The sequence below is a fragment of the Suillus plorans genome (assembly GCF_016647745.1).
Source record: "Suillus plorans strain S12 chromosome Unknown HD556scaffold_39, whole genome shotgun sequence".
NCBI lineage: Eukaryota > Fungi > Basidiomycota > Agaricomycetes > Boletales > Suillaceae > Suillus > Suillus plorans.
In genome coordinates, this window is record NW_024537423.1 from 142,009 (window position 1) to 156,943 (window position 14,935).

At 47.8% G+C, this 14,935-nt stretch overlaps 5 protein-coding genes across 5 annotated transcripts; 3 read left to right on the forward strand and 2 right to left on the reverse strand.

Annotated features, from left to right (window-relative positions):
- Positions 1-30: 30 nt before the first annotated feature.
- Positions 31-1,661, reverse strand: HD556DRAFT_1482795 (uncharacterized protein; the record flags this gene model as incomplete). The annotated part of the gene is made up of 10 exons (XM_041308658.1): positions 31-577; positions 627-689; positions 738-795; positions 846-899; positions 950-1,054; positions 1,116-1,213; positions 1,269-1,360; positions 1,413-1,446; positions 1,503-1,571; positions 1,634-1,661. The coding sequence occupies 10 exons, from the start codon at positions 1,659-1,661 to the stop codon at positions 237-239; spliced, it is 942 nt and encodes a 313-aa protein (XP_041158710.1). The 3' UTR covers positions 31-236.
- A 1,075-nt stretch (positions 1,662-2,736) lies between these two features.
- On the forward strand, positions 2,737-4,011 carry HD556DRAFT_583791 (uncharacterized protein). The gene is made up of 3 exons (XM_041311004.1): positions 2,737-3,400; positions 3,455-3,588; positions 3,637-4,011. The coding sequence occupies exons 1-3, from the start codon at positions 2,979-2,981 to the stop codon at positions 3,753-3,755; spliced, it is 675 nt and encodes a 224-aa protein (XP_041158711.1). The 5' UTR covers positions 2,737-2,978; the 3' UTR covers positions 3,756-4,011.
- Positions 4,012-4,851: 840 nt separating this feature from the next.
- Positions 4,852-6,338, reverse strand: HD556DRAFT_583987 (uncharacterized protein). The gene has a single exon (XM_041311005.1). It carries the CDS (start codon positions 6,265-6,267, stop codon positions 5,209-5,211), a length of 1,059 nt encoding a protein of 352 aa, XP_041158712.1. The 5' UTR covers positions 6,268-6,338; the 3' UTR covers positions 4,852-5,208.
- Positions 6,339-6,865: 527 nt separating this feature from the next.
- On the forward strand, positions 6,866-9,422 carry HD556DRAFT_584128 (uncharacterized protein). The gene is made up of 7 exons (XM_041311007.1): positions 6,866-6,963; positions 7,016-7,031; positions 7,093-7,272; positions 7,335-7,369; positions 7,429-7,682; positions 7,732-7,780; positions 7,830-9,422. Exons 3-7 carry the CDS (start codon positions 7,158-7,160, stop codon positions 9,282-9,284), a joined length of 1,908 nt encoding a protein of 635 aa, XP_041158713.1. The 5' UTR covers positions 6,866-6,963; positions 7,016-7,031; positions 7,093-7,157; the 3' UTR covers positions 9,285-9,422.
- Positions 9,423-10,937: 1,515 nt separating this feature from the next.
- Positions 10,938-13,961, forward strand: HD556DRAFT_1444804 (uncharacterized protein; the record flags this gene model as incomplete). The annotated part of the gene is made up of 8 exons (XM_041306835.1): positions 10,938-10,984; positions 11,023-11,185; positions 11,715-11,729; positions 11,801-12,002; positions 12,060-12,094; positions 12,154-12,404; positions 12,457-12,505; positions 12,555-13,961. 8 exons carry the CDS (start codon positions 10,938-10,940, stop codon positions 13,959-13,961), a joined length of 2,169 nt encoding a protein of 722 aa, XP_041158714.1.
- Between the last annotated feature and the right edge of the window lie 974 nt (positions 13,962-14,935).

A 14,935-nucleotide genomic window follows, 5' to 3' on the forward strand; every position in this document is an offset into this window, starting at 1 on the left:
TGCATTTTTCCATTTTGTTTATCGCATCCATGTACAACCTCCACCAAAATCCAGACCGAGGAGGTCAGTATGCAGTTCCTTGAATGCGCTGTGTCGTGCAAGAAGAGACATAGTCAAATTCCCCTCGAGTGGTATTACATAGGAAAGTGCATCGATACCGCATCATACAATACTGTAAGATATCGAAAAATGACCCACAAATAGATGCATAAATGCATCAAGCACTCTTCATATCCCTATCCTCGGTCCTCGGCAAAATGTAGCGGTCGGGGTACGCTAGGTCCTTCATAGTCTGAAAAGGGGTCATCGTCCTTTTTGTCATCCTTCTCATACGCATGTCCCAAATACTCTCCACCCGCGTAAGAGTAATCAGGTGGTTTGGCGTCGGAAGGTGGTGGTCCAAGCGGCGGAGCGTAGGCTGGTTGGTATTCGGGATCATAAGGTCGGTTGTAGTGTGGCGGGAAAAGGTCCATTCGCGCCTGGTTCGAGGGTGCCCTCAAGGCATTCGCAGGGCTCGTAGGGTCAACCACTTGACGGTAATAGCCAAATGCAGCGGATGTGAACAATAGACAGAGAACTTTAAATTCGTCAGCTTCACTGCAGATTCAACAGGTGTCTATACACACTGATCTCGAATATAGTAGCCAAGATCTCGGTCCACGAATCATGGTTCCACTCATCATTGCAATCTGCAGCAAGGTAAGATTCGAATGGAAGAATCGCGCCTCAAAACTTACAAGACGTAGCCAAGGCCTGGTCCATCGTGTTTGGGTTGGAGCCCCATATTCCGAATGCCTACTCACGAATAAGCCAAGTATCACAACAAGCTGTACGAAGATACCAACAGTATCCACTTCTCCATTCATTGACACACTAATGCATTCATCTAGGAGTTCACCCTACCCATCGTCAGCCAAAACGTTCAAAATGAGTAGTTAAGTAAGCTCACCTTGTAGGTGAAATGAGTGATGGAACGCATAAAGCCGACGCCAACGACAAGAAGGCCCGCGATAGCGGTCGAAAACGCATACATCCTAACCATCCAGGCACGTTGCTGCGAGGCCTGTATTAGGGCTGGGACGACGTCATTGCATTGCACAGCAACTCCGACTCACGGTCAACAAGCTGTAAATGCCGAATGTTTCTATCGCGAGTGCGACGGAATAGATAACGCCTTGGACTATAGCCAGTGGTGCTAGCTTAGGATAGGCACCTATGGCACAAGGTTAGTGAACTCGAGTATGTATCTACCGAAACGAAGAGATGACCGACCGTTTTGATCAACTTGTAGCTCTTTGAAAGATGCAATCTGCGGGCAAGCTTAGGGTATGAATCAACAGGGAGCCAGTCACCTACAGTCCTAGAAAATGGGTTATTCGCTGAATATTTGACGACAAACTGACAAGACTTACCATGCTAAAGCCCATATGGCCCCCATTACCGCGACTTCATAACACCGACTATGAACATGGTAGAAACGATGAGAGTGCACGACGACATACATGCAAGAACAATGGGACGCAAACTTCTGCCATAGATACGGTTCACAAATGTATAAGGCGGAGGCGCTCCTGCAAGGCTGTGTCATTAGTCTTCTGCACACACCTTGATTAGTTGCTGTCACAAAACGCACCTGGCGGAGGAACCCGTCTCGCGTTCATAATAATGTGATTGTATTTACTTAGAGAAATGGGTATGGTAGCAGATTTAGTAGAGGTACTGGAGGTGTGACGCTGCATGTAATTGTCCTGCCAGCCGCAGTCACCCATGGTTTCAAGCTCAGCTTGAACGTGTTGGCGCCTGAAACTTGCCTGAAACTGCCCTTGTTTCGCTGTGTGTGAGCTCCCACGACTATGATCGATTGATCTCTCCGAACCTGTGTCCTATACTGCCAGGTCCTGTAGATGATTTGTCACTTCGAGCTGGGCCTTTCGGGAGGGACTCGAACAGGTGAACCCAAGACATCACATTGTGCAAGAGCGTACGAGGCAGGAATTCGATCAGAAGCTTGATGGATAGGGAAGGGGCTTGATGGGATGTGACAGGGTGATGGAGAAGCTCCGTGTGGCTGAAGAAATTGACTACCGACCAACGAGTTTGTATCCATGTTACCTTTGCTAATCGAACTAATTATAGCGTCGTCCACAGCCTGCAGAAGGTAATTCGTTCTTGGCCTATACATTCTTTTGTGCATCATGTATCGACCAAGGGACAATTTACCTTGAGTCATCTATCGTCGTTGGTCTTAGCTCGAGATGCCTTTTGGGTATACTAGCAACATTTATATGCCTTGCCTGCTTGATGACATGTCGGTCGCGCGAAAAAAAGGCTTTCATGGCTTTAGGGCACAGCAAAGTGTCCGCGCGACATCACCAGTACACCTTCCACAAGATACACATCAATCCCCTTCTTGCGCCAGTTTCGCCAGATGCCATCTCAAGAGTTCTTTCTCAGCCTCACTGGCTGTGGCAGCCACATCAGCCTCATCCCTGACGAGGCGCAACGCGACAGCAAGCTGGCCTACAGAAGGTATTTTAAGTTCGCTGTCAGAACGCCTCAATACTACTTGCTTGTCCTCTAATGTTTTCTTGTAACCACTCATTCCTCACCCTCTTTATCGCCTAGACAATCGATAGCGTCACCGGCTTTTCGGTATGGGTGAACGTCGCTATTGCTTGGACATTCCTGTTAGCATTCCCAGTTGTGATGCAAGAGCTGTGCTTCCGCTGACCTCGAGAGGTTTGAACATGGTAATCTATGATATTTTTCTCTGAGAGCTCATGACAGCTTTGCTTTGAAAGTCTCATCATTGTTCACGACGCCTGGGATACCATCTAGCGCGACTTCTACGCAACAAACGCAACTTTGTCTTTACCTCAACGCCTTTGTCGCGTCAGTGGCGTCACCACTTATAAACGTTTCTTTGCTTCGATGCAAAAATCATTAAATCATTCTCATTCTCTACTTCTCGAGCTTCAATGGCATCGATTTCTATCACACCAGCATCCCCCTCAGCAGACCTTGCGACACCGGATCCTGCACGACATTTCACCAACATATACGCTGCTGCCAGTATAGATGCTGTCGTTGATCGATTCGGTTTATGCATGAGATATCTCCTCAATTTTAATGTTCCCTTCGAACGGGCGATACAAAGGCTCTGTCGTATAGAGCTTGGGTTCGATGACGTGGTGGTGGGGTTCAATGACATGGAGGAGGCGTTTAATTGGTTGGAGGACTCGCTCGAAGGCATGACGGAGATGCTCAAGGATGTGTTCCGTGCCACAGGTGAAATACTTGATGGCATGGATAAGACGTTCGATGGCATGGCAGAGGAGATCTGTGCATTGGAGGAGAAGGTCAAACTGATAGAGGAGGAGATCTTTGAACTGATACACGGGTGAGTATCGGTTTATTCTATCGCTTCACAACACTTTCCTAATTGAATTTGCAGTAACGGATTATGGCCCATTCGAATTTGCAATCATCGATGCTCATTGGATGATCCATTGGTCTGGCCTCCTGTTTCTGATACTTCCTATCCAGCTGGGAAGCCCGAGACTCTTGCGGGACTTCAAACAATGAACGGTAAGTGCGCTTTAGAGTGCCAGTTACTCTCTTACTAACAAATGTCAGCTGAGATGTGTGCGGCTCTTGCTGCTGCCTTACACCTTCGACCTCCTCCTGATCTACTTCAGCCCCCACTCGAGTGGAGGAGAAAGCAAGTAATCAATTATATTGGATGCGCGGAATGAGTCATTCTACTGTGTTGTATCATTGATGCCATTACCTTTGTGTTCGTTATAGCACAAATGTTCCTCGGTCTTGCATATATAATTTATTTAGAACGTCTGCAAAGACGGGGATCCGTTTGCTATGGTGTGGAATAATCGATATGATAATAACACAGCACACGAGGCGCTGCACTGCACTCACGTCCCAAACACAGCATGCGCGCATGTCAATTGGAGGCGCGTGATTCTGTTTTGAGCATAGCCATCGACCGAACGCAATTCAGTGCACACCGACACCACCCGATGAATCCCACGTGTATGGATAAGCCCACGGAAGAGATTCAGTAGGCATGAACACTAACAAGGTTGGGTGGCTCACCAGCGACTGAATCAAATCTCAATCCACTTTAGTAGGCATGTCTATGCTTGGCGCGACGGAGTACAGGATGCCTTGGAGGATAGCCAATGGTGTGAATCGGGTCCAGCCTGCACAAATGAAGATGTGCCAATTGAATTGACCGCCATCAGCTCCCTCAAGAACAAATCAATTTCATAGCACCAGGTTGATGACAAACGGAAGGAAACCGCTGAAATGGAAATACCGAGACTCGAACTATTAAAACGGAACGTGGAGTGTTAGGATTCAGATGTTGTACTAACGTAAGCCTAGGACAAACGTCGAAGCTTACCGTGCCAACTTGGTCCGTATCGCGGCCTCCATCACTATAAAGATAACAAATCAGCACCAGAATATTAGCCTGCAAAAATATGGGTATGAACGGGTGATTACTAGGGCTTCTAGAGCGTGATGGCAAAGTTCTCCTGCTGTACTTATAATATGATACGTTTGGGTGTACAAGAGTGCCTGGTGCGAACCAAGCTGAGTTTGAATCCATCTTGGACCGCTCACGCCCATAACGCCGCTGTACGACTTTGAAGGGATGAGTCAGGCCCAGGGCCCATGTAGGCCATTATCAAGCCTAGAACCTCATTTTTTGAGTTCTTTAATTGCCAATCAGTACTATGGTCTCGGCAGCAGGTACCCAGATGGTTGGCCCAAGTCGGCATTATGGGTACGCTGACGCCTCGCTTTCGGTCAGTGAGCCACTAACAACTTTCATAGATATCCTAGTACATCGTAGTCCTATTCTGCACCAAGGCGGTATAGTGCTCTCCCGATTTATATTCCGAATTCTGCATCAAGGGGACGTGGTTCTCTTCCTATATTTTCAATGGTTCCATTGGTGCCGCGCGTGGCAGGACGTACATGCCATTCATTACTCGGCATTAGCGAGGACATGTATGTCACCTGTCACGGTGTGTATTGCCTGGTATAACTCATAAGTTACCTCTCAACTTAAAGTGATATTGATAGATTTAGATCCCTTCGATCATGTTAACGTTATAACTACAGTCATTGCACAAGGAAAATGCACTCGGAGCGCAACTTCAACTGTCCCCCACAAGTTCCAAATTATGTAGTGGCCAGTGCCCTGCGTGCTACCACTTCCCCGCAGATAGCAACCTCTCGCGCTACTGAGAGCAACGGCTCGACATCAACATAAACGTTGTTCCGCCGCGCATTCGGCCAAAAACGCGGCCGAAAGTCTACCACTTGTATATTGCAAGACCCTGCAGCTGCAAGCGCCGTCACAAGGCTCTCCACCTCTGGTGTGTCTGGATTCCCTACCACATTCAATTTCTGCAACATCGGAAGGCGAAGTTCACGGAATAGTTCGATAAAAGGATCACGAAGATGATAATAATAGAATAAGGAAATAGTCATCGATTCAAGGCGAGAGTATGTGGTCGGGTGGCTCCCGGAGTCCAAATTTGGTGCAATGTAACCTATCACGAGGGTCTCCGCGTGAGGAAAAAACGATAAACAGGAGTGTATGACAGCGACTGGAGCGCTCTGGATGTAGAGATGACGTATATTTTTGCGGGTAGCAGTGGGTCTAGATCGAATGACAGCCGACAATGAACCGAAACGTATGCGACAGAGGTTTGGCGCATTGAATCTGGTGACATCCGATGGCCAACTACACTGCAGGGTTCTCAACTGGGGTGCGTTGAAGTTCTCGCTCCGTTCAAATACGTCGCACATGCAGAACACTGTTTCCCAACGCGTCGTTTCAGCAAAAAGTATTTCGAGCAGTTGAGTATTTGAGGGACAAAGGTGACCATGGTCTGAGGGCAAATTACATTCTGTGCGAATGGTAAGAGGCTGACTGCCAGACCAAGCGAGCCAAGACCGAAGCAGTGATGGAAGGAATGGTTTTAATGGGAAACTCCCAGTGGGAAGTCCAACTTTGATGTGCGACCAGATTCCTGTCGTCGAATGTGCGATGGCCCGCCAAAGGCGGCACACCCTGGTGAAGAGTAGTGGCGGGCAGGCAAAATTTCCCGAGATGGTGGTTTCTCCAAATGAGAAAATACTAGGATAGTCTGGCACGTCCTTGATGATGAGCAAGAATACATCCTGTAGAAGTTCCACGGGAAGCCGATGAATGGGGGATTCTGAGTAGCTCATGTTGACGGCTTAAGCTTGTGATGAGTCACTAGACAACATGATGCATCGAGCGTGTGCACGAATACTTGCATGACGATCAGAATAGGAGGTTGACTCACTCACTGTCAGGCTTACGTATTCAAGAATTCTGAACCTTAGTGACTACAAAGTGTGGGAATCGTCGCTGGCGCTGATACTCTCGCTGAGCCAAGGCGGATATTTCTTTGAACTCTTAGCTGCCGACGCTTTTACCGAGTTGTACTGCTGAAGGAAAACACCTTGGACCCCAAAGTTAATGCAGGTGGGAGATTTTTGACATAGAGCTGTACTATCTTAAGCTTCAAGTTATTTTCAGTGCCCACCGCACCGCTTCTTGCCAAGTACTCACGTTAACGCTGCCTTCCCGATGGCTACATACCTGTGCAGATAGTAAGTTGGTAGGCAACCCGTCACAGCACTTGAATTCAGAATAAACCGTTTGAAGTGGGTGCCTGCATTCGCGTGATTTTCGCTCTCTCGGAGCAGCGTTTGCGGCATAGGTGATTTAATTACACACCACTATCACATCTTTCGTGTATTCACTCAGGGCTACTCTTGGCTAGGGCTGGCATGACGTTGGAATGCACAAAATGTCAGGCCCGAGGATTCGGTGTCATGCATCAATCAAACTCAAAATCATGATATTTGGCCACTAACTACCCTGCCATATTCATTACGGTATTAAGTTCGCGTTATTGCCTAACTGTATCTAACTGATTATGCTATATAGTGATCCATTCTCGCCGGTTAGTGCTATCTAAGACGCAATTTCCCCCTACCTCGAGTCTGCCACTTTTTTTTTTCAAGATATTACTTGACCACACCTGCATCTCCTCTTACCATCTTCCTCTTATCTTCCTCATTTCTTGAGTATGCACCTCCTTCGCTTCTTTACGTGCATCGCTTCTTGTCTCTCTATTGCTCGTGCTTTCAGTGTGACAGTCGGGACTCCTACTGTATGTGAACCTCTCAGCATTTCATGGACTGGTAAGCGCATATCTAGTACATCTTATACGCTCCTGCTCACTCAACTTTGTCTGGTTTGTCAGGTGGGCAAGCACCATTTGAAATACTCTTAGCTCCCGTTCGTCGGCGCTATCGTCTTAATCGCATCATTCGCGTGCTAACCTTTGTGCTTTCTAGTCTAACCAAATATATCAGAATATACCTGTTCCTGCATCGGCCTTCAGCAATGGAAAAGGCTCTTATTCAATATCGCAATTGTCGTTGTTGTCGGGAACGTCGTTTGTACTCATTATGTCTGACGCCACTGGATTTGGTTCGGGTGGGACGACAAACGAATTAACTGTTGGGAATTCGACCGCAAATAACAATTGCGGCGCTGCAAATCCGAATCCTCCATACACGTTCGACTTGTCTCCGCTGACGCAATGCAGGTAAGTTTGTTGCCTACTTTTTTGTGGCACTAACCTACCACTACTGCAGTCCATTTACCATTACGGCCAGTGGTGCAGTCCCGCCCATTACTGTTGGGGTCAGATCATTGCAAATTCTTTTAAAACGATCTACTTATCTTGCTACAGCAACTTATTCCTGGCGGACTATCAGTACTATTCAATTCCGGTAGCAACACTTTTAGCTCGATTTTAGATGTCAGCGCAGGGACGAACGTCCTGTATTTTGTCAACGACTCCTTGGGCAACCAAGGTGGGGTCTCTCCGTACGAGCCGATCTCGGGGTCGAGCGATTCCGCGTGCCTGAATTTGCTGTCATCCACTGCAGGCATATCGGCCACAGCCACAGCATCGTTGTCATCTAGTTCGAGCAGTCCATCAAGCAGTCCATCAAGTAATGCATCAAATTCATCAAGCAACAATGTTGCTCTCATCGCAGGCGCAGCGGGCGGCGGCACGGCTGTCCTTATTGCGTTGGGCATCCTTGGCATATGCTTGCGGCGTAAACGAAAGGCATCTCGTTTGCTGGAAGTTCAGTCTTCCAAACAAAGCTATCCACGTCATTTGCAACGTACAGACCCAAATTACGAAGCAGGTCCTCATAGTGACGTCCCACCACATTTCTCCTTCCCATACAAGACAGACCCCCTCAGCTACCATACCCGCTCCATTCATCCCAGCCTAGGAACCCAGTCAGAGATGACCAATTCGTCTGCCGGCACCTTCGCAGTTGGCGCCCCTCTCTCATCATTCAACCAGACACAACATTCGCGCCAGAACTCCAACGCAGACTTTCCCGTCTATGGAGATATTCGAAGTTCGACTGTGTCATCATCTAATAGCCGCCAATTACTCCTGTCTAGCGGAAACTCCACAGCCAACGATCCTCGCACACTTTTCAATCAGACACTGCATTCACGCCAGAGCTCAAACGCAGACATGTATGCAGACGCTCGGAGCTCGGCTATGTCATCTGTTGACAGGCGAATGGCTACCGTCGCTGAAATGCAATCACCATGGGAGACCGTTCCCGTTAGTTACCTTGTTCCATCCACTCAACCCGGATCCCAGCCAGGTCCTATTAATGCGTCTGCCACCAACATGGTGACTAGGGATCATCACGCACCCTTCAATCAGACGCAGCCTTCACACATGAGCCCTAACACAGACTTTCCTGTCTATGGAGACGCTCAAATGTCAGATACGACACCTGCCGAGCATATGGCTGTGGGGGCTCGACCAGCATCACCATTACCACGGAAGGTAGACCTTGTCTACCTTTCTCCACCCGTTCAAACCGGATCTCAATCAATTTCAACCTCTACCGGCAATGTCGGAGTCAAGAACCCTCCCACGCTATTCAATCAATCACAAAACTCCCATCAGAACCCTGACACAGACAAATTTGCTGTACACGGAGCATCTGGGCCTCAGTCTATGGCGCCAGCTAGCGCGCAAACAGCTTACCAACCCCCTACTCGAATCATCGTGCATACCGACGCTGATGATGATGTGCCAAGCAATAATGGCGTAGTTGAACTTCCGCCGCAGTATTCAGAACATCGGGGAATCCGTGCCTCGTAATCTGAGTCTGTGTTATGATTACGTCCCCACACGCTTGAGTATGGGGAAACCTCTTGAAAATCGATTCAATCACTCAGAATTGCCGATAATTCGAGGTTCCGCTTTTATTTAAGAGGTCCGGTCCATGTTCCATTGCATTCACAGCAGTTTATTTTGAACACCGTTACGAATTTACTCATTTTTAGTCAAAGCCAGATGCGGAGACGTCCGAAGTATCTGAACGATGTTTATTCTAGTATTATACCGTACACCATCATTCGTATCACACTCCATGCATGCATTACCCAATACCCGTGACAGAAGTCAGATGGAAGCGTGGTCTGGCCCAGGAGACCTCTATCACGTATGGAATTAGGGCAGACAGACTTTACGGCCCGCTGATCACCACCGAAGAGACTCTAGTTCAGTTTTCACAGGCATTGCAAGTCCATTCGACAAACGTTCTCGTTTATCCACCACGGTATCTTCTCGAGGTGCCTGACTTCACAGAGAATAACATTAGACCGAGCCTAAGTCCCGGATGCACACCTCACTCACGCGCCTTGGATAGCCTCTCAGTCCATTTTTACTGGAAGCGTGTAGGAGAAAAAGGAGGATCGCGTCGGACCATGACATCACTGCACGAGCCAAAGACATATCTTCCGTTGACACATGGACGTCGGTACCGTACAAATACTATAGGTTCGTGACATCTCCGTTGCACGACTCACCTGGTGCACGTTGTACGAAATAGGCCGGTTTATTCGAATTCTCACTCGCGAGCGCCTAAGTCGTGTTTGACAGCCTTTCGGTCCATTTTTGTTATCGCACGAGCGCTACGCGGTGAATTGAAGAGCATGATCATGATATCATTGCACAGTTTTTATTAGCTATAGTAGCTACTTACAGATATAATGGAGATCAGGACACTAGAGATACCGTAGTTATATGCATGTGGATCCTTTTCAAAAATCTCACACCTGAGCGTCTACCATCGCGCCACCTTCCAAGATATTGATGGCCCGTGTTTCAAATCCACCCGCAATTACTACAGTTGATGTCGATGAGATTGAGCACATGGTACTGAAAAATTTTAAACGCTGAGGCTGTTGTACTATTTTTGTCACTGGAATTGTTTCATGTAAAATGCTGGGACGTGCTCTGACGGTGCATTCAAGTTCAAGTTGGACGAAAGACATAACGCTAATGATATTATATTATTTTATGTAGCCCAGAGGCAGATCAGGCATGGCTGCTGCTGCTTTTTCACCAGGCCAGGGTCGGTTCATACTACTACAGTCGGCTCGGTCTGCAAGCAGTGCACGGGATCCGGAATGTGTTGTGTCACGAATTTACAGGCACTGCCTAGAGTAAACATGGATCGGACTTCTAAATGAGCCGCGGCAGATCGGTAAATCAAACCAGTACCGTTTAATCTATCCGTCCACCAAACTCCCAAGCCCTGGCGTACCTGTTCCTGCACCGATGCAGGCATTCCATAGCAAGTATCTGTACCCGGTGTGGAGAAGACACTTGTATGCAAAGCTATCCGACTGACCCGGACTGCCATATTGCATCTCAAAATGCAAACAACAGGCATCGAGTTGCAAACTCGTAACCTCAGTATGGATGACATCGCCTTTCTCACTGCTATCCCTTTGCCGAAATCCCACCATGTACTGGATGAGCTACAACATGAATTATGAGGCAGGTCGTGGTGCGTATTTGTACATTCACTTCTTCTCACCCTGCATCACAGCCACAAGGGTATCTCTGCTCACGCTCTCGAGCAAGATGAAGAACGACGTGTCATCTTCATGGACCATATTGTCGAGATAGCTTTGGATTTGAAGTTTTGTGACGAAGTTGCAAAAGATGAAAGGACAGTCGACTCGCGGCCGATGTTCGAAAATTGGAACAAGGTTCGCTTCATTTATAGCTTAGTACCAGTCGAGGTGTACCGTTTCTTCTCAGTGACCTTTCAGAGTGATTTATCGTGTTTTTCAAGTATAGCTGTGAGAAAGTTAAGGTATTTGGGCTTGGAAACATGAAAAATGACATCTTTGACCTTCGTAGACTTCACCTCCTTGACTTTGTTTTGCCATTGCTTTCTGCAACAAAGACAGTCTCCCATTGACGTATTTCTGGGTTCGGGGATTCAGAAGGTGAGGCCGTCATTAAAAGCAAGTCTATCTAAAGGACTAGCATCTCTCGCAGCTTGGATTGAACTCGTTCACATGCTTACGAGGTCCTACTTCGGACATTCTAAGACGCAAGTTCAACTTGTACCTTTCCACATAATTTTGCAACCGGCTGTAACACAGCTTTCCCTATGCCTACCCACAGTACTTGAATAGGCCGAGACTTTGAAAGTGAGTCCGCGGGGTGTTCCTTCTCGGATGCTATTCCTCCCTCATTCGAGTCCACCCCAATATACTACCGCTGACGCAGGCGTTCGCAGCACAGGTGATTTATACACTATTGCCGCCATATCTTACACGCGTTCTGATTGATTCTTACCGATCAGCTTTATCTAGGACGCAATTTTCCCTCACCTCGTCTCCTCCGATTCCCTTTTTCAAGATATCACTCGTGTCTCCTATTATCTTCCTCTTTTCTTGAATATGCACCTCCTTCACTTCTTTACGTTCATTGCTTCTTGTCTCTCTGTTGCTCGTGCTTTCAGTGTGACAGTCGGGACTCCTACTCAATGCGGACCTCTCAGCATTTCGTGGACTGGTAAGCGCATATCTATCACATCTTATCGCTCCTGCTGAACTTTATCTGGTTTGTCAGGTGGGCAAGCACCATTTGAAATACTCTTAGTCCCTGTTCGTCGGCGCTATCGTCTCAATCGCATCAATCGCGCGCTAACCTTTGTGCTTTCCAGTCCGACCAAATATATCAGAATATACCTGTTCCTGCATCGGCCTTCAGCAATGGAAAAGGCTCTTATTCAATATCGCAATTGATGTTGTTGTCGGCAACGCAGTTCGTAGTCGTTATGTCTGACGCCACTGGATTTGCTTCGGGTGGGACGACAAATAATTTAATTGTTGGGAGTTCGACTGCAAACAATTGCGGCGCTGCAGATCCGCATCCTCCTTACACGTTCGAATTGTCTCCGCTGACGCAATGCAGGTAAGTTTGGTTTGCCTACTTTTTTGTGGCACTGACCTTACCACTACTGCAGTCCATTTACCATTACGGCCAGTGGTGCAGTCCCGCCCATTACTATTGGGGTCAGATCATTGCAAATTCTTTTAAAACGATCTACTCACCTTGCTACAGCAACTTATTCCTGGCGGACTATCAGTACTATTCAATTCCGGTAGCAGCACTTATAGCTCGATTTTAGATGTCAGCGCAGGGACGAACGTCCTGTATTTTGTCAACGACTCCTTGGGCAACCAAGGTGGGGTCAATCAATACGTGCCGGTCTCGGGGTCGAGCGATTCCTCGTGCCTGAATTTGCTATCATCTACTGCAGGCATATCGGCCACATCCACAGCTTTTCCGTCATCTAGTTCGAGCAGTTCATCAAGCAGTCCGTCAAGCAGTCCATCAAGCAATTCTTCAAGCAACGATGTTGCTATCATCGCAGGCGCAGCGGGCGGCGGCGGGGCTGTCCTTGTTGGGTTGGTCATCCTCGGCATATGCTTGCGACGTAAACGGAAGGCATCTCGTTTGCCGGACGTTCGGTCTTCTACAAAAAGCCATCCGCATCGACTGCAGCATACAGATACAAATTACAAAGCCAACCCTCACCCACCACAATCCCCTTCCCCATATACTCCTAGCAACCGCACCCGACCCATTCATTCTGGCCTAGGAACCCAGTCAGAGATGACCAATTCGTCTACCGTCACCTTCGCAGTTAGCGCCCCTCCCTCATCATTCAACCAGAAACAACATTCGCGCCAGAACTCCAACACAGACTCTTCTGCCCACGGGGATACTCAAAGTTCGACTGTGTCATTCGCTAACAGCCACCAATCACCCCCGTCCACCAGAAACTTCACACCCAACGATCTTCGCACACCGTTCAATCAGACACTGCATTCACGCCAGACCTCAGCTACGTCAGCTGTTGATAGGCGAATGGCTAGCGTCGCTGAGCTGCCATCACCGTGGGAGACAGATCCCGTCAACTACCTTGGTCTATCCATCCAATCCGGATTCCAACAGAGTCCTATTAATGCGTCTGCCACCAACATGGCGACTGGGGACCATTACGCACCCTTTAATCAGACACAGCCTTCGCACATGAGCCCTAACACGGAGTTTGCTGTCTATGGGGACGCTCAGATGTCAGGTATGACACCCGCCGAGCATATGGCTGCGGGGGCTCGACCAGCATCACCATTACCACGGAAGGTAGACCCTGTCTACTTTGCTCCACCCGTTCAAGTCGTATCTCAATCAACTTCTACCTTTACCGGCAACGACGCAGTTAAGAACCCTCCCGCACCCTCCAATCAGGCACAAAGTTCCGGTCAGAGCCTTGGTACAGACAGGTTAGATGTGCACGGAGCATCTGAAGGTCAATCTGTACCGTCGGCTAACGCCCAAACGACCTACCAACCTCCTAGCCGAATCATCGTTCATACAGACGCTAATGATGTTGTGCCAAACGAAAATGGTGTAGTTGAACTTCCGCCGCAGTATTCACAGCATTGGGAAATGCGTGCTCACTGATCTGAGCCTGGTTCATGATTACGTCCCAACACGCTTGGGTCTTCAGACATGGGTATGCCATGATTTTATTTCGTTCGAGTGTCTTGTCTTCAAGATTGACGTATAAGTCCTACTTTTATTTGGTGACATGTTCTTTTCAAGTTTCTCATGATATAATGATAATAATCACATGCACTTTAGTGAAGTACTAGGAAGTACATATGGCCTCACTTGTCTAGAATTTTTTCGTTGAATTCATCGAGAGGGGAAAGGAATGCGCGACGAACACGCACTAAAGATCCAGCATACTCAAAGGCATCACTCACCACTCGACATTACTGGTATACGGGGACACCGGCTCAAGAGTCAAAAGGTCTCAAATTCAAACTCAAACCCAGCAGCATGAACATGCCCATTTTGATCGTTCGACAGTCTCGAAGTGCTATGAGTAATAGTATGTACATACCTGTATGGGATCATCTTCCGACCGCCGCAGCTGACCTTACATAATACTCTGCGTCGAATACAAACAGGGATGTCACAGTCGACCACCTAGACCTGAATTCATTAATGGAGTCTTGGAGGATCTAATGTTAGACGCGGTGACGAAATCACATAAAATTATGAATGCTAGTCAACTCTTATTAGGTTTATCTTCATGCCACGCACCGTGACCGAATCTTTTAAAACCTTTCAATTGACTTTCAGTAGCCTCTCCTTATTATCAGCTTGTGGCCGCTTGTGCGCTTCTGTGATGTGTAACTACTTTGACGCCAGCACAGCACTTCGAGCATCATTTTTACCAACCAACTACCTCTCCCATTTAACGCCTTCAACATCTCGATGATCACCGCAGACGAAAACATGCAAGACACGTCATCACGACGCTGTCCCGTACCCGTCGACACTGACACTCCAAGCCTCAGAAACGAGTAAGTGACAAGCTAGACTGGGCTGAGCGTAACACTTATGGATTTACAGCGATGGAATCATTG

Bases quoted from the DNA above. Each gene is read 5' to 3' on its own strand.
- HD556DRAFT_583791 (XM_041311004.1), top strand. From the start codon at position 2,979: ATGGCATCGATTTCTATCACACCAGCATCCCCCTCAGCAGACCTTGCG. The intron at 3,401-3,454 runs GTGAGTATCGGT...TTGAATTTGCAG, and splicing joins ATCTTTGAACTGATACACGG to TAACGGATTATGGCCCATTC. The intron at 3,589-3,636 runs GTAAGTGCGCTT...AACAAATGTCAG, and splicing joins GGGACTTCAAACAATGAACG to CTGAGATGTGTGCGGCTCTT.
- HD556DRAFT_583987 (XM_041311005.1), bottom strand. From the start codon at position 6,267: ATGAGCTACTCAGAATCCCCCATTCATCGGCTTCCCGTGGAACTTCTA.
- HD556DRAFT_584128 (XM_041311007.1), top strand. From the start codon at position 7,158: ATGCACCTCCTTCGCTTCTTTACGTGCATCGCTTCTTGTCTCTCTATT. The intron at 7,273-7,334 runs GTAAGCGCATAT...CTGGTTTGTCAG, and splicing joins TCTCAGCATTTCATGGACTG to GTGGGCAAGCACCATTTGAA. The intron at 7,370-7,428 runs GTTCGTCGGCGC...TGTGCTTTCTAG, and splicing joins TTGAAATACTCTTAGCTCCC to TCTAACCAAATATATCAGAA.